Source organism: Gadus morhua, chromosome 17 (genome assembly GCF_902167405.1).
Source record: "Gadus morhua chromosome 17, gadMor3.0, whole genome shotgun sequence".
In the NCBI taxonomy this organism is placed as follows: Eukaryota; Metazoa; Chordata; class Actinopteri; order Gadiformes; family Gadidae; genus Gadus; species Gadus morhua.
In genome coordinates, this window is record NC_044064.1 from 18,264,159 (window position 1) to 18,289,765 (window position 25,607).

A 25,607-nucleotide genomic window follows, 5' to 3' on the forward strand; every position below is an offset into this window, starting at 1 on the left:
GAGTTTAGTGTGGTTTCTCATCAGAGTTTTCATGAAGTTGGTGGACCAGCTAACTAACCAATTGAATGACTGAATAACTAAGAACTCATCTAGCTAAGGCAACAAGTCTAAACCCTATCCGCCCATAATGAGCTCTATCTGTATAAGCTGTGCATCGTGTGTATAATTGTCTCCTAATTGACCTAATGAGTAAATAGTAAACAATAATTTAACTCATTGACTCTTAAGCTAATGAAGAATTTTCACTTAGCCATACGCTGCCATGTTGTTAACTAGTCTAATGGTTTAGATTTTAATTCTCTCTCTGTGTGCGTGTGTGTTGTCTCTCTCTCTCTCGCTCTCTCTCTACCTTTCGGGGCTCCTCCAGTGAGGTATGGGAACTAGACCCTCCAGAGGTCGTCAACTCTGTGCTGCAGTACGCTGCCTGGGGAACTCAGGGTCAACAGCTGGTGAGTGGTACACACACACATACACACACACACATAGACACACACACGCACACACATACACACACACACACACGCACACACACACACACACACACACACACACACACACACACACACACACACACACACACACACACACACACACATGCATATGCATCCACACACAGATGGACCCACAGAGAAAATGCCCAAACGGACACGTGCGAACGCACACATACACACACAAGCAAAAACTCATCCATATGCATTCGCACACACACACGCGCGCGTGTCGTCTCTCTAGTGCACTCTCCTCCTCCACCTCTACCTCACTCATCTGGCTCCAGCACACAGGGCCCCACTCTGCTCCTGCTTTAAGCTAGTTCTGTTTCAAGGATTTATTTTCTTTTTCTTTTTTAATTCTTCTTTGGAATGTATTAGAATGGAGTGCATTTTTAAAATGTTTTTCCTTCTTTGGTGTAAGAGCTGGTCCACTTGTTTACAGGAATGCTAATGCAGAATCTGTGCAGTGTTTCTCCGTCTCATGTCATGGTTATTTTATGATTTATTTCAAATTTCGACTTCTTTACTTTGACTTTTTGTATTTCATATGTATGTGTATATATATATGCTAACCTTGGAAGATTTGTCATTATTTTTTGGGATTCCTGTGTGCGTGTGAGTGTGTGTGTATGTATGTGTGTGTGAGTTTGTGCCTGTGCTCACATATGTGCGTCTGTTTGTTCATGCACGTAAGGTTTTGGTGTGTGTGTGTTTCTTTGCACCGTAGATTCTTGCATGCTATTAGCTAAGAATGTGCAGGGGAACAGAACGAGATTCTAACATCGTTTCATCATAGTTTTTTATGATGGTGCTTTGGGAAGATGGTAGGGGCATGTTACTTACTTGCTACTTAGTTACAAATGGTGGCCCTATTTTCTTTTCTGTTGGAACTATTGTAGTCTTCCCTTTCAGGGAGGTTCCCAATTGGTTATGGTTTGCAATAGAAAATAAAATCATGTCACATGCCACGAGCTGGGACTCCATATCAGACAGGACAGGTGTTGGAGATGCATTAGTGAGGCCTACCGATGCGTTGATCATTTTCTTTGGATGCAGCAAATTTGGCAATGCTATGATTCATTTTGTGAATCTAAACTAAACCTTTATTTTGGTCTGTGCTGGGTTTCTCCCTGTACATTGTAACACACTGAGCTTCAATGCTCTTCTATGTGGAGCCCTGCTTGGGGGCATGTTGTCATCTTACCCTATAACTGCCAATTCCCTGAAACCCCCCCCCCTTTTTTTTAATCCTCAACCACCTTAGTAGGTAACTTCCTCAAAATGGCATGTATTTAAAGTCCTGAACATTCACAGTGGGTGCCATGAAAATCGGATCAAAAGAATGAAAGAACAATATTCATTCCATAAATAGGTGCCTCCTGCTGTGTTTATTCTGGACAGTCGACCCAGTTCTCAGTCCACTGGATGCTCAGGGCAGAATCGACCTGACTTTAACAGTCTTTATGGGGACTTTTGTTGTAAGATAATACCACTGACAGTGCCTAAGACATCTGGCTTTCTAGACATGGCAAAAAAGTATAAGAAATACGCAATTTGGCACAAAAGCTAAATTGGGTGGTGACTTCACAAGATGAACTTGATACCTCTGCTGGAAGGAACTGCTGATCCTATGGTGCTGGTTAATTCAACCACCTGGTATCACTTTTCATGCAGGGCTGCCAGAGGACAAACCCCTTAAAAGCACTCTTATCAGGCATGAAACAGCGTCTTTATGTGAAAGCGTTTTGCAGTGTTGAGCTCTTTGACTAATTCATCTAAAGGTGGGGGGAGGCAATTACAGCACTTTCAAAGAGAGGAGCCCACTTGATGACACTAATGACAAATTCTTACACTCTCAACTGTACCGCAAATAAACTGTTATGCTTAATTACATATCAGGCTTCATAAAAAGGAAAGAAAAATACCAAAATTCTGCCAATTATCTGAACCAATTTCAGCAGAATACAGCCCCTGCTGCATTACAATATTAGATATGCATCACATTGTAACTGATTGCCTCCCCATGCAGATCTATATTTTTGAAAACAACATCTACTACCAGTCCGACGTCCAGAGCAACTCGCTCCGGCTCACCTCCTCTGGGAAGGAGGGGGTCATCTTCAACGGGATTGCTGATTGGCTGTACGAAGGTAGGCAAAGTCGTTTGCCGCTAACTCAGTCATACCCTCCTGTCTGTCCAATTAAATTTGAAAGACAAGGCTTCGCGACGCAACAGCTAGTTAGTTACAAGCTATTTCATGCAGGGCATGTGCTAGGACTATCAAAAGCCCTGCTTTCCAAAGTCTTAACTTAATCAAACAAGAATGTCATAAGCTTTTAATTTCAGCAATCTCAAAGAAACGTGTATTTTTGGAAAGCTTGAATTGGATTCGGGCTCATTGCAAGCGGGAACACATTAAGCGACTTCAAAGAGTCACTGCTCTGAGGTGAGGCAGAAGGTTTAAGAGCATGGTTGTGGACGGTGCACATCTCCCTGTGTCTCACTTAAAGAGGGAACCGGTCAAAGCTGGGTCGGGCAATTCATTTTGAGGAGCATTTCTTTTAACGATTTATGAATGATATATTGATTGTAACAGCAAGTAAAAATCAAGGGCGCTGACAAAAAAAGAAAAAACAAAAGGGTATATGTGGCTGTCAGGGGACTGTTCTAAGACCATCCCAAGGGAGGGAGGCCAGGGTGTCTTTAAGGGAGCACTCACATTAGGCCAGCTGGCCGTGGCCGTGGACGTTTTCACACTAACCGTGCTCAAATCGGCCAGTGTGAGTGTGGCCAGTCTGGCCAGGCCAGGCCAACTTGGCCACTTGGGAGAGGTGTGCTGCTACGTACGGGCCGCCACGGTACAGATGCTAATGAGCCGACACGCGCACACGCACGGCTACGCAACCTGAGCTGGATGACGTATAGTCCATGCGACGACCATGGACATAATAACGGCGACGAGCCTTTATTATGAAACGGTAAACGGTAAACATGGCGTCAAGCGATGTTTACGCTTGTTTGCGTACTCGAAAAAAACATCAGTGAGAGTGGGCTCTATCTGAGAACGGATCCAAATAAGCAACAGACTCAGCAAAGTGCGAACTATGTTCTCTTTGTTGTTGTCCATTGTTGTTAAAACTCTGACTGGCGGTGTCACGTTAAGATTGTACCGGGGGCGAAAATTGTACCGGCCTGCGTCATCAGTTGTTGACAAATTCCAAACCTGCCTGGCAACAGACGACGCGATCGTCTGTGGCCTGGCAACGGGCGATCGCGTCGAATGACGTAGGAAGGTTCTTGAACATTCGCGAACTTTCATGCTCGTTCATTGCACTCCTTCATTGAGCGTGACAAGACAGGTTTTTGAATCCTGCTTTAAACACTCAGTTTACTAGCTAAATTCGATTAAACAATTCAATACAATACAAATATAAAGTAAAAACAAGTGTTATCTAGCGATCCGTTATCTGTATTATGTTATTTGGTGTTCGGCAACATAAGCGCGAATGGTTTTTGAAACCTGCTTTAAAAACTCAGTTTACTAGCTAAATTCGATTAAACAATACAAAAATAAAGTAAAAACAAGTGTTATCTAGCGGTCCGTTATTTGTATTATGTTATTTCGTCTTTGGGAACATGAGCCGAATGTTTTTTGAAACCTGCCCGGCAACGGACAACCCAATCAGTTGTCAAGTTGTCAACAACTGATGACGTAGGCCGGTACAATTTTCGCCCCCGGTACAATTTTAACGTTACAGCGGCAGACTTTATTATGGTCCTTGCAGCTGACACTTGGTGATGACGTGCTACGAGTTACGACGTGATGACGTATGTACAAGAGCCTACCGTGGCCAGGCCACAGTTGCAACGGCCAATGGCGACGGCCAGATGGCCTAGTGTGAGTGAAGGCCAGAGAACAATGGGGCCAGTAGAGCACGGTTAGGTGTGAAAACGGCCAACGGCCACGGCCAGATGGCCTAGTGTGAGTGCACCCTAAGTGTATACTTTCAAAATCTCCTTTGCTCTGGATGGTTATATCAGATGTCCTCATAAAACATTCTCTCAAAATAAATCTGTAAATGAAAGACAATTAAAGTTGCATTATATTGATAGATGTATTTTAAGATTTTTAGACCCTCAGTATTAATATGACAGCATCACAGGACAACACAGCGCTTAGCTCTTCCCAGACATTTTTCAACCAGTTATTATATTTTTGTCTGTTAGACAGCAGATTAATATGATAATCTAATAAACAGAAATCTTCCTGACCACACTCTCTGCCTCCTTTAAGTTTTTCCTTTTTACATTTTTTAGACCCTCAGTATTAATATGACAGTATCACAGGACGAAACAGCGCTTAGCTCTTCCCAGACATTTTTCAACCAGTTATGATTTTTACTTCTAGACAGCAGATTAATATGATAATCGAATAACCTGAACTCCTCCTAACCACACTCTGCCTCCTTTAAGTTTGTCCTTTTAAAAGAAACAAAATGGATATGGACCACCAATGAGGGCAGGCATCCAATTGCCTATGCTTTTGAGCCAGTAAGAGCAGTGGGAGTTTTAGTGCCCCCAACAGAGCCTGACTATGGAGGAGCAATAGATGAAGGAGAGAGAGATGTATCTGAGCGCACAGGAAACCATCGGTGGTGCTTATGTGGTGCTATTATTATGTTATATATATATATATATATATATATACTGCATATATGGAGGAGATAATGTGGAGGAGATAATGACTGACATCTCCCGGCTCTGCCCGTCCACAGGATGTTGTTTACAGCTATGAAAAGTAGTAGGGTGCAGCAGCTGGGCTACCGCCCTGTCTTACAGTTCGTTCATATCATGATACAAGTAATTGTCGTGCCATTTGGGTGTGCACATGAATATGCGAAAATAGTGCAACCGACGGTGTTTGCAAATGGATTATTTCCGATAACAATGGATTATTTTGGCGATGGATTAGAAATTATCAAGAGCATGGAGCGAGCTAGTCTGCAAACAAGACAATCTTCAAACAGTGAGTGTACTTATTTCTCTGTTTCTCTAGTAGTAGAAGCTACATTTACCTCTCGTTCCTCTGCCTGGCAAGCGCGTTTCTGCGCTCTTTCTCTGCGCCCGGGTCAGATTTAGGTCTGTCCTTGTCTCCAGCACTATAGCCACTAAAATTAAAAATTGTTGGCACAGCATCTGGTTTCAGGCGATTGGTGGGACGGCGAACAAATCTCCCATCTTCAGCAAAAGCTCCCTCTTCAATGTAATCAGCCTCTATAAAGTGGTCACTAAATACTCTCTGCCCTGGTCCCATTGGGGGGCTGAGGCGTTTCAATTCAGCTAACCATCTTTGGAGCAGTTTAGGTTTCTTGACAGGAATGACATGGAAATGAACTATTTTACCGCTCTCTTTTACCCGATAATATTCGTTTGAACAGCCAGGGGCAATACAAAATGACCCCCCTGTTCTTCTTCCAAGATTTTACATATTTATTTGAAAGCGTTAATCATTCTGATCTCATGACGTAGCGCATGTATTTTTAAAACATGGCCGCGCCCTAGTGGCGAAAGTCGTTGTCAACATGTGATTTTCCAGTGAAACTACTTGAATTTCAGGTTTAATGAAAATCCATGTATTTTCAAAAATGAAAAAGCAACCAAAAAATGGTCACAGTTCTCATTGCTTCATTTCCACTTTAACAGGAAGGTAAAACTGAGTGTCATCTGCATAGCAGTGGTACTGAATGTTATACTTATTAAAAATTGACCCAAGGGGTAGCATATAAAGAGAGAATAAAAGAGGGCCCAAAATGGAACCCTGAGGAACACCACACTTTATAGGGGCAGAGGAAGAGGATAAATTGCCTAAACTAACTGAAAATGATCTATCACTAAGATAAGAGGAGAACCATTGCAAAACAGAACCCTGGAGACAAACTTCATCCTCCAAGCGTTTTAATAGGATGTTATGGTCGATGGTGTCAAATGCTGCACTCAGATCAAGAAGCACCAAGAGGGCCCAAGAACCAACTGCTAAGAGAATGTCATTTTGGACCTTAAGCAAAGCACATTCCGTACTGTGCAGAGCTCTAAAGCCTGACTGACATTTTTCACAGATATTGAATGCACTCAAATAGGAAGAAACCTGAGAGAGGACAACCTTTTCTAATATCTTTGACAGAAAAGGTAACTTAGAAATAGGCCTATAATTCTTCAGGTCACTGGGCTCAAGGCTAGGTTTCATTTAAAATAGATAGAGGCAGGATTTAAAATAGAATTTATGGTATTGAATAAAACTTTTGGCCTATGAGCATTATTGTTGATGAGCTGAGCATAATACTCTACCTTTGCTGTCTTAACAGAGTTTTGGTAGATATTTAGAGAATCCCTAAAAATGTCATAGAATACCTGAAGCTTCTCTTTTTTCCATTTACGCTTTGCTTTGCTGCAGGATTTTCTGACAGAACGGGTAATGGCATTTAACCATGGAGTGGTGATAGTTTTGACCCGCTTTTGTTTTAGTGGGGCAACACAGTCTAAGGTCTCCAGACAGGATGCATTGAAGAGAGTGACTAATTCTTCAATGTCAGAGCAGGTGAAAATAGCAACAGAGATAGTGGGTGATTGAGAGAGTATGAAAGTATTAGAGAATTTTGTGGCTGTGGTGGAATTAATAGAACGGGCAAAGGAATAGGACTTAGGGGGAGATAAAGGGGAACAAAACATAATAGATTCAAATAAAATCAAAAAATGATCAGAGCCCCAACATCCATAATTTTTATGTTGGAAACACTGAAACCATAAGACAATACTAGGTCTAATGTGTCGCTTTTCTGATGTGTCGGGGCCATAACAGATTGCACAAGATTGAAAGAGTCCACAAGGCATAAAAACTCCTTAACCAAAGGTTTTGATGGGCAACCGATGTGAATCTTAAAATCTCCTAAAATCATGAAATTTTCAGAGCGAGAGGCCATAAAAGATAGTAGATCAGCAAATTCTTGAATGAAATTACAATTAATTTTTGGTGGTCGGTAAACTAATGCACAGAGGAGGGTGCATTTATCTTTACAAGCTGTACCTCAAAAGTGGAGAACATATCGATTTGTACAATTCTACATTTAAAGTTGTCATTGTAAACAGTGACCAGGTCACCTCCACGACCAGTAGCCCTAGGGGAATTTATGAAGCTGCAGTGAGGAGGGCAGAGATCACCCAGTTGAACAAGGTCATTACTGCTGAGCCAAGACTCCGTTATAAACAAAGAGTCAAGGTTATGGGACGTGAAGCGGTCGTTTAAAATGAAAGTCTTGTTACGGATAGATCATGGATTCAATAAAGCAAATTTGACGGGAGAAGGGTCCTGTGCATGCTGTAGAACTTCCTGTGGTGAACCAGCTGTGAGAACTTTTACCATCGGATGAAGGTCTTGCGGCGGTTCAGGTGCAGCCTGACATGGTGAGGATGTGACATTCTCAGCAGCTCCATTGAAGTCGTCCAAGATGTGCGATAGGGTGGAAGTGTTTCCACCTGGAAAGCGTGCAGAGGCCGGTGATGAGTGGTGGAGGGCACAGGATGGCACTCCTCTGCTCGGTGTTGAGGGCGATGCTTGCGTGGCGGGCCATTTGCAGGCATAGCGCATGGAAGGGGCGGTCTCTGTGGCGCACCGGGAGATGCGACCAGAGCCACGATGAATATATGGCTTCCGAAGGGATATCCTCGCTGTTATACAGAGGGTGCGAACCTCATCGCTGATAGAGGCATAGGAAGCAAATCGCAAAAGTTCAGAGGCAGTGTACCTTAAGGCCTTCATGAAGCTCCCCTCCCAATCAACAGGCACAGTGTGGGTTGGAGATGAGTGGGTATCACGCCGTGCACACCTGTTCCGACCAACTAGCTCAGCTGATGATCAACCGATCCCTCAGCTATAGATGTCCTTAAATGCAGCAGCAAATGTGGCCATGTCAGCAGCAAGCAGTTGTGGATGAATCTATTTATCCGTCCCGGACAAACTTCGGCAGCTTCAGCTCTGCAGGTAGCCTAATTGAATGCTATCTGTGATCAACGCATCAATTTAATCCGTCTGGCAGCCCGATCTCAGCACCAATAAAATAAAACTAAATAAAAGCAAATAAGCAGCGGGAATGAGACGGCTGTCTATAAATGTAAAAAAATGCAGAAATGTAAAATTAATTGAACTGAAGAATCGGAAAGGTCTGCACTGTATTGCCCTGCACTGCTGGGGTGTGTGAGGGTGTGTGCGTGTGCGTGTGTGTGTTGGCGAGAATGGCGAGCCGATGAGTGATTAAAAATAGCTCAATAGAGCGGGAAAATCCGCCCAATCTGGCAACACTGCCTGAACGTCCGACCAAAGTAGCCCAATCTGGAGGGGAAACCCGCCCAATCTGGCAACACTGCTGAACGTCCTCATGCTCCAGCGTCAACGTAAATCAATGAGACCAACTGAAATCGAAGCCGGTATGAAACTAAAACTGTTATTCTGAATAAAATATAAATTATATCGAAATTCTGTTTCGATATTATTGAAGATACAAGTGTGTAGATTTGTTAAATGGTTTGAACGAAGGTAAACTGTTGAAATTTGACAGAGTTACGACGTCTTATGTAATTTGAATGTCAGAATGGGCAGATGGCTTCAATGCGGCCGAATATGACGGTTTCAAACTAAAATTGTGATTCTAAAGAAAGTATAAATGATATCGAAATGCCGTTTGGATATTATTGAAGATACAAGTGTGTAGATATATTAAATGGTTTGAACGAAGATAAACGGTTGCAAATTGAATTAGTTACGTCCAGGGCTGTAGTGGTCAAATTAGAGGTGGGTAAACTATGAATTTTGTGATCAGACCGACCTCGACGCAACGCAACGCAAAGTGTTGCGACTCTGTAAGGCTAGCCTGGCTATATTCCATTATGTTATAAATTAAAGTCATAATAAATCAATCAATGACAGTCAATGAATGTGTTTGTAGTTTATTCAAGTTATTCAAATTTCAACAGTAAAGAAAAGTATGTGTAGATTAAGAACTATCTATATATCGCATGTGTGTATGTGTGTGTATTAGTATGCATGCTTTTCACAGTAGTGCCCAGAGGGCCTCCCTGTCCTCCACGTCAGGTCCTGCCTTGCAGGGGCGTGTTCTGGGTTTCATGGCTCCCCTGTGCTTCACCAGCCTGGACTTCACATACTGTGTTGGATTGAACTTTGTGAGTGGTGGGCCATTCAGTTGAATAAACATCAAGGACGACACTGTGACCATGTGCAGACTGCATCTCAGGGGGCACACTATGATGTTCATTAAGCTGAACCCCCTCTCACACTCAGCAGTGCTAACTGGAATGAGATGGTGGATATTCAGGAGTGGTGCAAGGTTTTCTGGAATGATGCTTGAGTTATCCTTGAAATCCCTATAGCCTTCAAGAATTTTTCTCTCATCAAGTCTGAACCTTTGGGCAAGTTGTTTCACCTTGGATTCCCCATACGGTTCCTCTAGGGGAACAGGCCAGTTTGCTGGGAAAATAACTTTAAAGAAAATAAATAATAAAATTAAAATATTTATAATAAAATAAAAATATTTATAAATAATTTTATTTTTATTGGTTTAACCGCCAACAGCCCGAATTTATTTTTTGTCGCGTCATCCGCCTGATCCACGGTTTAGCCGCGGAGTTCACGGCTGCAACCGCCAACCTCGCATCTCCAAATTGAGGAGCGACCGAGCTATAGCGAAGTTGATACGCCAAAACCGAAGTTTGATATGGATAGTAAAACTCTGACTGACTTTTGCTCATTTTGACATGGGCAGTACACGGATAGCATGACTACGCTTTGGCCAAACTGAATGCTCGTAGTCATTTAATAGTTCGTCAAGTAAAATTGATTCATAAATCACAAAAACAACTCATGTGAATTGATCATCTTCAGTCTTACTTTGCACTTGAGGCCTTTTTCGGGCATCTGTTGGAGTGGGAGCACTCGAAGGTCTCTTTAAAAATCACCTGACATCCATGGCTAATTAATGACAGGTAGGCAGGCATGATAATCCACAACGCGTAGGGCCATGTGTTTACATACTGATTGGTGTCGCTGCCGCAGCCGCAAGGCACTGATTGGAGGGTCACAGACTATAATATCATAGGCCTACAGCGCAGATGAAAATGATTCAGACTACAGCTTTTATTTGTTCAACAATATGAAACTTTTTCTTAGGTGTTTTAAAATGATACCAAATTTTTCCGATTATTCCAACGGCAGAATGCAAGGCACAGGGAACTTTGAGGTGCGTAAACGGCACTTAGAGGTGCGTAAACGCTATTTAGAGGTGCGTAAACGCTATTTCCTAAATTACAGACGTGCGTAAACGGCGTTTATGTGCGTTTACCCTCCACTACAGCCCTGGTTACGTCTTAGGGAGGACATCCAGTCCATGGGCGTCAGTTTGGTTTGAAATGTGCTGGGGACAGAGACGCATTCGGATGTGTATTTTCAGAAGTGCTGGGTACAATGAGGATGCATTCTTTTTTCGCTCTTTAGTGCCGGTAATGAAAGGTTCTGAAAGACGGCATACCCATGTAGCTAATTACTAAAATGTATACAAAATCTGTCTGGCACGTTTCATGAAGAAAACTTTTCCAAAACGCATCGGACATATGACCCACTATGTTCTGCTCAATGTATCCAATGTTGACAATGTGAAGTGACATGGCTAGGCTACCAACATAAACAAGAGGAGCTAGGAAAGGAAATTAACTGCGTGTTTAAGTTCAGAAGGCGCAAACGTGTGGCTACAGACAGCACTACAGAATTCGTCAAGATTGAAAAAGAAAAATATATTTGTTGCACAGCTGAACGCTGTATCACATCATGAGCTGGCTACTCTCAATTCACAACACGCATTCCATCCAATCTAGCCTACATCAGGCATTCTGACCAAAACTCATGCACTCCCCCCCAGAATTCAAGCAAAGCAAGAATGACCAAAAGTCACTCTGTGTCAACAAGTGACTGACTCCACCGACTAACAATTGCAAGTTAAAACAGCCGACCACTTGAGTGCAAAAAACACAAAAGAACTTGCCACAGCACCAGCAAATCTTAAGCAATAAATATCACGTCTTACCTTTATTTATGTGCCCGTGGTCTGCAGATGCATCCCGTGGTGTAGCCTACCACAAACCCACTAGTTCAACAGGTTATCGTTCTGACACTGTCCATTGTCAGAACTGCCCATCGTCGTGAAACAGAAGAAAACAAGAATGTGTGTTGGCCTCAGAGAACCAAATAAAGCCATAGTTGTGGACAGTCATCCTCTACCACATATGGATGCTTTCTACCCCTGCTGGGTCAATCATGTTTTCCACAATTGACCTTGAGAGTGCCTGTCATCAACTTCCTCTGCATCCGGATAGTAGGGATTTGACTGCATTTGTAACCCATGAAGGCCTTTTCCGATTCTACAGGATACCTTATGGTTTAGCGTCAGCTCCAGCTGCTTTTCAGAAGATGATCGTCCTGCAAGGTGTTCCAAACGTGAACAACTATCTAGATGACATCATATGCTTTGGACGCACCCAAGTGCTGCATGACACTGCACTTCAAGAAGTGTTACAGCGGCTCACAAATGCAGGTCTGCGTCTCAATGATAAAAAAGTGCCAGTTCAGACAGTCCAGTCTGCGCTTTCTGGGTTACTTAGTGTCCGCCAGGGGCGGAGTGGGACACTAATAGCCACTGGGAGAATCCTCCCGGTGGCTTTTTACTTAAATGAAGTAAAAATAAATAATATATAAAAAAAAACATGAATGAAACATAGAGAGTAAGCAAGTGGTATAAATATTGGTTGGATGTTCTCAAAACATATATTGTTTATTTCGGGGATTTTCACGGCGTCTTGACGGGGAATAGATTATGCTCAGGGCCGGCTTGCAGACGCTTCGCGGCCTCTCACAACTGTGGTCCGGTCCAACTGACTTCGCAGGCCGCTACACAATTGCGGGCCGGTCCAACTGACTTCGCAGGCCGCTACACAATTGTGGGCCGGTCCACCTGACCTCGCCGGCCGACCGGGAAATCTCCCGATCGTCCCGACGGCCACTCCGCCTCTGGTGTCCGCACAAGGCATCGAGCCGGATAGAGAACATGTTAAAGCAATTGCACAAGCACCTCCACCACACAATGCAGGCACCTTGCGTTCATTTCTGGGCATGCTTTCATGGTACAACAAATTCATACACAACTATGCAACTGTGGTTGAGCCACTGCGTACCGTCCTTCGCAGTGACTCAGACTTGGACTGATGCGGCTGACAAGTGTTTCAGGGTGTTGAAACAGCTGTTGGTGGACAGCTCAGCATTGGCCTTGTATGATCCTGCCCTGCCAAGCATCGGTTCTACAGACACCTCTGACTATGGCGTAGGCGCCGTCTTCACGCAGATACACCCTAACAACATTGAACGCACAGTCGCATTTGCTTCAGTAAAGTTGACACAGGCAGAAAGAAAATGTGCAACAGTTGAAAAAGAGGCCTTAGGCAGTGTTTGGGCAGTCGAGAAGTGGAGAACATACCTGTGGGGGCACAGGTTCACTCTGCGTACCGATCACCAGGCCCTCACTACTCTTCTATCTACTAAAGGTGCTGACAGAGCTGGAATGTGCATCGCATGATGGTCAGCCCGACTGCTGTGCTTCAACCATGACGTAGTGTACCGTGCTGGCACACAGAACCAAACTGCGGACTGCTTGTCTCGATTACCATTGCCTACTGATCCTGCCTAAGAACCAGAGACTGAGTTTGTTGCATTGCTTTCCACAGCACAAGCTGCCATTGCACCGTCTGTGTTCCAATCTGCCTCTGCATCGTGCACAGAGATCTCTGCTCTGCGCGCACAGATTCAAAAAGATGGCCTGCTTGTCAAAAATCGGAACTGCAACCATACTTCAAAATGCGAAATAAACACTGGGACTTAGTGTTCCGCGGGTCTCACTTAGTGGTGCCTATTTCTTTTCGGAAAACATTAGTTGTGCGGGCACATGAAAACCACCAGGGCATAGTACAAACTAAACAATGCCTGCGCTAGTTGTATTGGTTCCCTGGAATGAATGCCCTTGCTCAGTCTTACATCTCAGCCTGCACGCTATGCCAAAGCCTACGACTGCACGGCAAAGACTTTCGACGCACCACTACAGCCAGTACCTTAGCATGCAGTACCATGGACCAAGATAGGTCTGGATAGTAGGACCGTTCGAGACAGCCCCATGGAACTGTAGGTATGACATTGCTCATGCTGACTACTATTCCAAATGGCCTGAAGTGGCTTTTACAGCATCAATTACCAGCGAGGTCATGATTGGATTCCTCGCTAATATCTTCAGTCGTTATGGCAACCCTGAATGTGTAGTGACTGACAATGGGATTCAACAGATTTCCACTGCCCTTTCCACATTCTTAAAAAACCGCAACATAAGACAGATCAAGGTGTCTGTGTATCACCCAGCGTCTAATGGAGCTGTAGAAAGATTTAATCGAGGATTGAAGAGCTGTGTGCAAGCTGCCATCATACAAGCTGCACCATGGAAAGAAACAATGACCGCTTTCCTACAGATTTACCGGCCAACCCCGGATTCAATGACGAATGTTTCACCTTTTGAACTGATGTTTGGTCGCAAGATGAGAACCAAACTTGCTGTTATGCCCTTGCCAGACTGCGAACACTGTGGCAAAAAGAGGGGAGTGCGAGCGCTTGCTCTCAAAGTAGGTCGTTATAATCTGTATTCTAATCAAATATGTAAAAAGGAAGGCGTGGTTATGGAATGAATGTGCATATTTTGTTCCTAGAATGTCTCATTACATGCTATATAATCAAATTATAACTAAATATATAATTACATGGTTAGAAAAATATAATTAGACCATGCAGCCATTATTTTCATTATTTTTTTCGTCATATGGACATCCTTTCTCTTTTTACTGATGTAAACTTTCTTTATAACAAGATCTTTCTTTGACCAATCACCATCCACATCTAAAATTGTATCTATGAAGGAAATGCATACTCACCATGTCCTTATTCTTGCCTGCATGGGTTCAATAAAGTCAGAATCATGCTCCGGGACACGATTAAACAGGTACATTTTCGTGACGGTAACTACTGAGAGTTCAACCCCTTCCCTCGCCCTTCCCCAGCTACAAAGTTAATTTGAGCATTCGCTCATATGCCATGCTAAAAAAAGCATTGCAGTCGCTTTTCTGTTCACCTGTTTGAGAAAGATTGAACCGAAGGTACACAGATTATTTATGCAAATGTGTGTATATTCTTTATTGTTAAATCAAATAACATCACAAACACAATGTACTGTGTCCAACCTTTTTTACTGCATTGGCCCAAAAAACTGACTGAAACAATCCAACGCTTGACTTAAAGACTCGTTGTTAACCAGAAAAAAGCTCACAGATATCCTTCAGTTTGACAACTCCGACTTTCGATTAACACAGAATATACTTTTAATTCATTATTGAATGGGATCAATTTAAGGAGTTTTGCACACGCGGAAACAAGTTGATGAATGCATAATTGGGACAAAGAAATTGAGAGGAAACGACAATTAAAAATGACAACATAAATCACCAGTTTGCAAAGGAGGGAGCATATACAGTTTCAAGTCTTCCCTCACAGCTCAGCCCGGAGGAACAGCTACAACGGAAAGCGCTGTTATAAAGTCTGAGTTTAAGAAAGCCTTGTTTTGCTTCCCATTGAACTATATTGACATGTAATACTATGGCTGCACTTATATGGCTACGTAGCGCTTGGGTTATGCCTTGATATAATTTCTTTGGAAATCTTGAATTAGCAGGCCTTGTCCTGTGAGGCTAAATAGACTTCAATAGTCTCAACTATTAAATAAAAGAGCTACTTAAAAGTTATTTGATTCAGATAAAAGCTACCGTATTTGTTGATCGTTTTGCGGGTAGTTCGATAGTGCTCTCTCGCCTTTGCTTTGATTATGAAGGTATTCCTGTTTTTCACCTGCCATACGACAACGTTGTTAACCCACCCACTCTTGAAAAAAAATTAGCTATCCTACTTTTGTAGGCTTTAATTTTCGTGCGGTATAAGGTGACAGGTTCTCTATAAGATAAATATAAATATCTCCAAACTCCACGTCTGGTCGAGACATTGCCAACTTCAAAGCAATGAACACATCAGTGGGGGGGTGCTGTATATGGATCACAAGTTCCGAGTATGTTTATCTTTTCTTGATATCTAATTTGAACCTTTATGGTCTAAATAGTTGATTGATTGTAGTTTTGGAAATTTGGAAGGCTGCAATTCTCCTAGCTGGCCGCTGTTCATCGCCATTTTGTCGGCGACTGTTGCCCACCAGGTAGCCATGGTAGTCACGTGACTGCAAAGTATGAATTGAGAGTTGGGTGATTTAAAGAGGGATACACTGCTCATCTCATTGAAAACAAATATTTCCGTCTTATCTTAATTATCCCCTTCCCCCCTGAAATGAACCCCCACTGCTCTGTGTCTGCAGAGGAGGTCCTCCAGACCCAAGTGGCCCACTGGTGGTCTCCAGACGGGGAGCGCCTTGCCTTCCTGGTCCTCAACGACAGCCTGGTGCCCAACATGGTGCTGCCACGCTTCACCGGCATGACCTACCCTAGAGGCAAGCAGTACCCCTACCCCAAGGTAAACACCCCCTTATTATTACTACCCATAGGACTGACCTACCCTAGGGGCTAGCAGTACCCCTACCCCAAGGTAAACACCCCCTTATCATTACTACCGCTAGCACTGGCATGACCTAACCTACATTCAAGCAGTACCCTTACCCCAAGGTAAACACCCCCCTTATCATTACTACCGATAGCACTGATCTACCCTAGAGGCAAGCAGTAACCCTACACCAAGGTAGCACCCCCCCTTATCATTACATAGCACTGACCTAGCCTAGAGGCAAGCAGTACCCCTACCCCAAGGTAAACACCCCCCTTATCATTACTACCGATGGCACTGTCCTAGCCTAGGTGCAAGCAGTACCCATACCCCAAATAAACACCCTCCACTACGTAAACAACGATTAACCAGTATTAACAAGTATTATTACTACCGGTAGCACTGGCATGACCAAGCCTAGACTCCAATAATCCTGTGTTTTTAGCTAGATGTACATTTGATCATTGATGAGTCAAATGCCCGTACTTGAATGAAGCTTCTATTCAACAGGTTGGTTTTGTGAAATTGAACATATCTTTTGTTCCAGAAGAGTTTATCAGAAGTGTCAGAATAACACCTCTGTAACAAAACGGAAATAACGGTCTAACAGTTTGTGTGGGAGACCAACAGAAGAAGAAGAGGTCAATCAGCGACCATAAGGGAGTGCTACCTGTATTTGTTTATAATACTTGTACACAATTAACTTAATACATTTGACCTATAACCTGTGCATATTAATAAACAAAATAGTTAATAAACAAAATAATAAATCTTGTTTATTTTTACGGTGGAATACTTTACCTCAGCTTAGACCCTTTTACCCCCTTACACAACATTTTGCAGCCTAATTTTAAGTCACACACACACACTTCACTATGGTCATTAAAAACACCTGTCCCATTAGCACCGCAAGGTCATTTATCTCCCTGCCCTCTAACTCAGACCCTCTGCCCTCATGCGCCTCCACACCGCTAACAACAGAACAACATATGGTGTCCGTGTATCACCACTGACACACTAAGGAAGAAACCCCATCATGGGGTTTTAGAAGTGATATATTTGACACCCTTTTCAGGTTTTAATTTTTTTAAGGGCAGCTTGATCAATTCAGATTCACTGATAAGCATATATGAATAATTAGAACTTTTCTCAGAAGGTAAACTCTTTTTGTGTATTCTTGCTAATAGCTCATTCATTCGTAACTACTTACTTTGTACACTGCAGTTTGACCGATTATCCGTTTAGTCAGATGCTGTAATAGATGTCATTCATTTAGGAGGAGCTAAGGCTAAACATCCTTCTCAGCGAGGCCTACAGGTAGACTACAGACATTTGGGATCGAACCCAGAACCATTTCAATGGGAGTCAAACAGCCGAACCAGTAGGGACTATCCTGCTGACTAATAGCTTCTATATCAACTTTTACCCTCCATTTTTACGGATGACAGGACTCATTTAAATGTTCTCTTTCCCTTGGCTGCATGAACCCAGCTCTCAGTGTGATGGAGATTGGGCTGTTCTTCAAGTGTGTGTGTCACGTGTCTGTGTGTTCAGGCGGGCCAGGCCAACCCCCAGGTGAAGCTGTACGTGGTCAACCTGTACGGCCCCACCCACACCCAGGAGCTCACCCCCCCAGACAGCCTCAAACTCCGGTGAGCGGAGGAGGCCGCCAAGGCCGGCTAAACACCCATATTGAATGTATTTGTTGAAGGTGGTCGTTGAGTTTCAGTTGGTTTGTTTGGGTGCATTTGGTTGTTTTTGTCTGTGTTGTCATGGCTGTGTTGTCATGGCCTGCACTGTAGTGACCATATCCTTGAGTTAAGCTGAGGATCACAATAGGGTAAATTTAACACAACATCCTGTTCCTGGTATCACTATGTACTATTAAATACCAAGAAAATAAAAGCAAAGGAAGAGAAGGATGTGAGGATAAGGCTGAATGTATGAATCCTGTATTATTACAATTATTATGATCAGATTATTATTATCAAGCAAGAGGAATTTGGAATTATTTCCACTTTTTGTTTATTGAGGCGTCTTGCCTGCCTTTTGTTAGCAAAACGGCATCAAAATGATATTAAACGTGTCTTGGATCTTTATTTTGTAAAATGGAGTACTACGTTACCATGGCAATGTGTTGTGGTTGTTTGTGTGTCATTAAAGGGAGCACTACGTTACCTTGGCAATGTGTTGGGGTTGTGCATGTGTTGTTAAAGGGAGCACTACGTTACCATGGTGAAATGGATCAGTAAGACCAAGACGTGTGTGCGGTGGTTGAACCGAGCCCAGAACATCTCCATCCTCACCGTGTGTGATACCACGACAGGCGCCTGCGTCAAGGTAAGCCTGTTCCCACCTCCTGCTCCCTGTGTGTGTGCGTGTGTGTGGGCTTGCATGTCTGCGTTTTGCATGTGTGTTTTTTCTATGCTATGGAATGGATTGGAATCCATGGAATTTTGTGTGTGTGTGGTTACATTGGTAAAGTTTATAAATGTCTGTTTAAAAGTGTTTAATAATTCATACACACTACATACACACACTAAGTTAGTAGTCTTTGATGAATCTCTCCTCATCTCATGTAAGTATTGTAGATGAGAAGGACTTGGCAGTGGCAAGCTCACACTGCAAGGCTTTTCATCTGAACAAAATCCGGTCCAAGAAGAGCTGTTCAGATCTAACAACTGTCAGATGATTTAAAATGTTGCTGTGCTGTACGCACAGCAACCTTTTAAATTATTCTGACGTACCTTATTCTGCTAATTTGGGCTGTATGCCCACAATACGTCAGAAAGTTACCAGGGTTCTCAAATCCCAAAAATCAATGACAATTGGTGCACAGTTGCCTAGGCTAAATGTGGCTGTGTGAGCCCATATCAAACCTTTGGCTCCAAGGTTAACCATTGGCTCCAAGGTTAACCTTTGGCTCCAAGGTTAACCTTTGGCTCCAAAGCCAAGGACAGGCAAAGCCCAAACAAGGGGTGCCCAGGTGAGGCAGCTTACCACTGGTCTGGACTCCAATGCCAAGACTCCTCTCAAACCTAGACTGTCTGTCCTTTCTGTTCATTTGAAAAAACACAGGGAATGGATGCAATTTGAAAAGGATTTGTGGTCCACAATATAAATGCAAATCTCCAGGGTTTTGGTTTGCTTGAGTTAATGTTTTTTGTTAGATTTTGAGGAAAACCTGTTACTAAATAAAACTATTCTTTCTTATTTTGTCTTTACGTATCAGAGACATGAGGAGAGTTCTGAGCTCTGGCTTTCCAAGCAGGTAAGATAACTGGTCTTCTCATCCAATGCTCATCTCCCTTCTCTTCATTCTCTTCTCCACTTACGCTACTCCTCTCATCTAAACTTCTATTCCAACTATTGTCTCTCAAATACTTGTCAATAAAGACACATCGTAGCCGTTGTTATGTAACAAAGCAAATGTATATATATGAATGTATATCTAACTAAAGATAAAGTACATACTCAAGAAAAAACCATGACTGTGGATAATAGCTTATAGAATAACCAGTAAATTACATCACTGAAGAATTTGCTAAAGGTATTTTTTTATCACGTTTTGTTTATGCGAATTACACAAGTCCCGACTACATGCCCAAGCCGAAGATTCATCTCCGTTTTAATTAATTGCTTATTCGATAATTACTTGACCTGTCCATAAAATAATATAATTTTATAAAACACCCTAGGAATCATTCATTGAAGAAAATTTATTTATTTCTCCTTGTGCGGCCGGATGTCTTTCATCCTCTTTCACTTGAAAAAATAAATAATTAATAAGACATTCTTGTTAAAATTTGAAGGCTCACCTGAATACACTGTTCTCTGTGGGGTTTGCCGGTTGCGGTAAATCGTTCCGCGGGTAGAATTTAAATGAAGCGAGTGCTGTACCGCTGACCCAGATATACGACTCCTGCATCACTCTCTCTGCTTGTAGAGGGAGTTTAATAGGCCAACCAGAAACAGAACAAGATGTATCACATGAAGCCACTCATATCCAAACAGTATACAGGCTGTGTAAAGTTTCACTACAGTATATGTCACTGTACTGACACAAGTTAACACTGATGATGTGTACTGATATATAATACTGATATTTGGAATTCATTTGGAATGATATATTGGAAACACACATGGAAATTATTCAGAGGGTTTCCTTAACATATTTTGGAAGGTTTTCTGAACAATTTCTTGAGGTCTTCCAGAATATTGACCAGCATTGACCAACTATCAACCAGCATTGAAACACATAGTTTTAATTACATAGGACCACAGTCAAGTTTCATTGACCTCCTCTCCTACGTCATCGCCCTCCCCCATATTGGCTCCTGTCTCAGAGCCACGTGTGGCTTGACATTGCCTGTCCTCAAATGAGTAATCAACTTTAGGGGATAGTTATCAAAAGGAGAATACATAAACGCCTCTGAACGCAGTGGTATAAACCTAAAACCAATAAGTGCAATAAGCCGGTGACACATCAGCAGACCCCTTTAGATTAACGGCTATGATCGGCTCGACCTGGGCCTGGTGTTGCTAGAGATCTGTCTGAAAGGGTGGGGGTCCAGTGAATATGAGAGAGTAAATAAAACATGAGCTTGCAGAACCATGGGGTTCCTAGGCCTAGAGAGGAAGGTGGTGATGGATATTCTCCTGTCCTATAGAATCAGGAGCCGGTCTTCTCCAGAGACGCCAGCCGCTTCTTTCTCACCGTTCCTGTAAAGCAGGGAGGGCGCGGAGAGTTCCACCACATCGCCATGTTCACCACACAGGTAACTATTCTGTACTTATCTAGCACAGGTAACTATACTGCCTGTGTTAATGCAGCACAGGTAACTATACTGCTTGTGTTAATACAGCACAGGTAACTATACTGGCTTTATTTGTATACAGGTAATAATACAGGCTACACCGGCAATAATCCCTTACTTTATTAAAATAGCACAAGTAAATATTCAGATCTTATTGCCTTGCCACAGGTACATTTTAAGCCATATTGATGCCGCAAATAATTGGGTGAATTATGTAATCATTATCGAATACTCCTACATCAATGAATGAATTAACCAATCATAGAAATTAATCCACTTCGTTTTGAGCTCAATCCAGCCCTCTTCTTCACCCTCTGAGCACTGCTCCAGAGTCTGTCCCTGCTCATTAGAGTCGGCTGCTCCCTGATCCATTTTACAGTTCTGATCACCACGGTAACAGCACAGCTCTGGCAGTGTGTGATCTTTCAGCTCCTGAAAGCAGTGGAAACCATGAGCTCATCAATGACAAAACTCCTGCTTTGTAAGAAACCAGAGGAAAAACAACAAACAAACAAAAGACATCAAGCTCAAACCAGGGACCTACAACTAACCATTTCCAAGGAAAGGAGGTTGAAAAGCCACAAACACAGCGCCCCTGGAATTTATTACCAACTGAACCCAAATGAACACGATTTATTCAGTACAACTTTGGTAAAATGGTATCGCTGCTGTTTCTCTAGCTTATTAGACCTCTCAGAGATTATTTACTTGGTCGTTCATTTCTTAAATTGGAAATGGAAATTTACAATGAATAATCAAAAAATGCAATCTACCGATCTGTTTAACCATAGATTGTGTAAACCAAAATGTTCCCCCGGGGCACGCAAAGTTATCAAATCCTCATTACGTTTCTCATGATTTGCACACATGGTTTGGTTAATGAAATACAGTAACATAATTCAAAGTGTTCGGACACTTACTAAGCACTATACACAGTTATTGATCTGCGTATTCTAATTATGTTAAATAATGTGTAAAGTCATTTTCAAAATCGTATCATAGAAAATAGGCTTAGTCCTGGCCCTTCCACTTGTTACATGTTATCCATGACTTCTGTTCTATTGGAGGACGTGTGGAGCTCTGTCTGGGCAGCGGTTGAGAGAAAGATGAGCCTTTCGGACACTTATAGTACAACACCACTGTGTATGTAGATGGTGAAGCTCCGTCTGAGCAGCAATTTATTTAATGCCCGTGTCCAGGTGAGGTTTAGGCTTCCCGGACATATTTTTTTAACATTGTTTTTAATGGCTAGGTCCCGGCTACAGCTTGCTAATTTTTGTATTTGTCTGATAAAAACTTCAGGTCAAGTTTCTTCCTTAACGAGGGCCAGATCCCAGCCGGATTCACGTCTATGTTGAAGCTTAAACATGGAGCAATTCTTTACGAAAGACCAGCAAAAGAGGATGTATTTGCTGCATTAGTTTCCCGCTTCAATAAAGATGCAGTGAGCACCATGTATATGCAGCGCCGGGAAGAATATCATTTTTCAGTGGAATTACAACAATTTAAACATAACAACATATGAAAAATGTAGGTAGGGACATTTTAATATATACTTTACAGTTAACTCCAAATCCTGCTTCAGTCGAACGCGCGCCTTGTTTGGGAACTTGCGCCTTATCCACAGCACCTGACAGGCCGGTAGCACCACCTTGACCTAGGCAGCCCTTCACCTAGACCACTAGACCAAGCATCTGTATGCTTTGAACCTGTAACGAGGGAATGAATACAAATCAAATGGATGATTATTAAAATATTAAATAGTATTAGTATTAAATAGCCGAAAAAACATATAATACAGGAGTTTAAGTAAATGCTGATTGAGCCTAAGCCCTTGTATTTGAAGTATTATGAATACTCCAAACTGGGTGACTTTGGAGTATGAAAGAGAAATCTTTGAGATGCCACCTATAAAGAAGAACGTATCAGTTACATCGAGAAGTAACACTAGGTTGAGAGAATTTACAGCAATGTCAGTGGAAAAACACCATGACAGAAGCAACGACAGAGCAGTACCTGTGTCAAACATTTATCCCTACATTCAGGTCGGCCGGTCACACAGTAACAAACAGTCAGACCAATCAGTCAGGTCTATAGGTAAAACAGTAACAATCAGTCAGACCTCCAGTCAGGTCTGTAGGTCACACAGTAACAAACAGTCAGACCTACAGTCAGGTCTATAGGTAAAACAGTAACAATCAGTCAGACCTCCAGTCAGGTCTGTAGGTCACACAGTAACAAACAGTCAGTCCTACAGTCAGGAGCCTAGGTCCCACAGTAACAGTCAGACTTCCAGTCAGGTCTGTAGATCACACAGTAACAAACAGTCAGAAGTCCAGTCAGGAGCCTAGGTCCCACAGTAACAGTCAGACTTCCAGTCAGGTCTGTAGGTCACACAGTAACAGTCAGCCTTACAGTAAGGTCTGCATATAGGCAGTTTTGGGAAGGATACTTTTGTTATGCATCCAGTTACAGAATACAGATATATACATGCCCAAAAATGTAATATGTAACGTATTCCGTTTCATCACTCAATCTGAGTATTGTATTCTAAATTCTTGGATTACTTCCACATTGAATTGCATATTATAAGTGCAGGAATGCGGCGTCAAATCCTGCTTACTAAACAGGCCTGTTCTGGTGTGTTCTTCTGTTCAAACTGGCTGTATGTGTTAGGCACAACTCTCCCTGAAAGTGCACTATTATATATAATTTGCAGTAGTGGAACAAAGACTAGGGTAGAGAGAGAGAAGAGAGAGAGAGAGAGAGAGAGAAGATCGGTCAATCATTGAATCATTAAATGCATCGGCATTTTTATGTCTGTTTTCCAGCATACGTTTTATGTGTAATACCCCGACGGTCCGACAATTTGCAGCTAGCCTTGGAGTTACCGCTAATCAAACAATAATTCCCATTATGCGCGCGGCTGAGCGGGTGTCTGTTACGTCCAAAGAGGCATATGCTTTGTAGAACTTGATCGGACCGTGGTGCGTTCGCTTTCACATCTCAAGTGAACCGTACCAGGGTTCGTTTGGAAGCGAACCGAGACCAGCTGTTCAGGGAGGTGTCGGTCGGCTGATTTGGTTCACATCAAAGTGAGGCGGTTGCATTCACACCAACGCAAACGTACCGAACCAAGGGACCAAACTCGTTTAGTGCGCACTAAATGCTGTTGGTGTGAAAGCACGAATAAACTTCTGAAACAGAAGTATCGTCATGTAATCCATTGATATACACATGTATTCCGTTACTCCCCAACACTGTATATAGGTCACACAGTCAGATCTGTATTCATCTTACCTTGCTTATCTTGCTTCCCATTCCTCCCAGTTCAGAACAGACCAGAACGAGGTTCGTCACCTGACCTCGGGCAACTGGGAGGTGACCAAGATCGTGGCGTATGATGAAGACAACGACAACCTGTAAGTGCTGCCCACCGAGGGGTCACAGGGACGTAACTGCTCAACCATTATAGTCACATCCCTAGCCATGTCGGGGGGTGCTAGTGTTGAGGGTGGAGCGTTAGGGTGGAGGGTTAGGGTTAGGGTGAGGGATATGGTTGAGGGATGAGTGTTAAGGGTGAGGATTAGGGGTGAGGGTTAGGGGTTAGGGTTGGGGGTTAGAGGTGTTGGTTGAGGGTAAGGTTTGAGGGTTAAGGGTGTGGGTTGAGGGTTAGGGATGAGGGTTGACGGTTAGTGGTGTGCGTGTGGGATGAGCTTTGCAGGTGAAGGTACTGGGTTTGAACCTGCTAATGTCCTAAACCTGCAGGCGTCCTTGACCAAGATTCCTAACGCCTAACTGATAATTATCGGAACTTGATATAAGTATAACTTGGTTAAAATATTCTGCTCAAAAATAGTAATGGTATTAGTTGACATGGTTGTTTTTGTATTGTTCAGTTACTTTCTCAGTACAGAAGGATCGCCACGACGACGTCAGCTGTTCAGGTGAGTTGATCTATATTCTTTTGTAGTTTTGGTGTGCGTTTCAGATAATTCTGTCGGTTGTCAAAACAGCATTAGCAGTACTTTAAATGTCATTCTATTACCACTGCCATATATTATTGTTTTAATTGCACCGTGTTCTCACAAGGCTTTGATAGATTTCATGAATTTATCTTTTGCTAAATGCAAGAATGGATATTACAGTTTAACCATAATGTGTGAGCGAATAACATTTAAACATTAGAGGATATACACTATATTGTATTATATAATTTGCATATTATTTTGCCCTTCAATGACTAAATGCTATAAATATATTATGTAAGGAACTTTCTCCATTGTTCTCTGACTTCATGCTCTTATTTTCTCTGTCTGTCGCAGTGTGAAAACCGTGGGCCTGTTCCCGAGACACTGCCTCACGTGCGAGCTCAACAAAGCCCACTGCCTGTACTTCGAGGCGGACATCAGCCCCACCAACCAGCACATCATCCTTCATTGTAAAGGTCAGCTCCCTCCACTCTGCACGTTCTGTCTGTACGCTGTGTTCTCTAATGGGGTGCGGCAGTAAAGGACCCCTCGTTTAAGGTCATAACCACAGTATAATTGCTCATT

General features: G+C 42.7%; 1 protein-coding gene across 2 annotated transcripts in view; it reads left to right on the forward strand.

The window, feature by feature from the left end:
* dpp10 (dipeptidyl peptidase like 10) overlaps positions 1 to 25,607 on the forward strand; it is a 251,431-nt gene that overhangs the window by 186,737 nt on the left and 39,087 nt on the right. For both annotated transcript variants that reach the window (XM_030338686.1, XM_030338687.1), the window contains exons 7-16: positions 368 to 449; positions 2,521 to 2,641; positions 16,053 to 16,207; positions 17,789 to 17,886; positions 18,451 to 18,574; positions 19,467 to 19,505; positions 20,905 to 21,012; positions 24,382 to 24,473; positions 24,951 to 24,998; positions 25,377 to 25,498. In XM_030338686.1, coding sequence (XP_030194546.1) covers positions 368 to 449; positions 2,521 to 2,641; positions 16,053 to 16,207; positions 17,789 to 17,886; positions 18,451 to 18,574; positions 19,467 to 19,505; positions 20,905 to 21,012; positions 24,382 to 24,473; positions 24,951 to 24,998; positions 25,377 to 25,498 — 989 coding nt within the window. The remainder of the gene's footprint in view (positions 1 to 367; positions 450 to 2,520; positions 2,642 to 16,052; positions 16,208 to 17,788; positions 17,887 to 18,450; positions 18,575 to 19,466; positions 19,506 to 20,904; positions 21,013 to 24,381; positions 24,474 to 24,950; positions 24,999 to 25,376; positions 25,499 to 25,607) is intronic.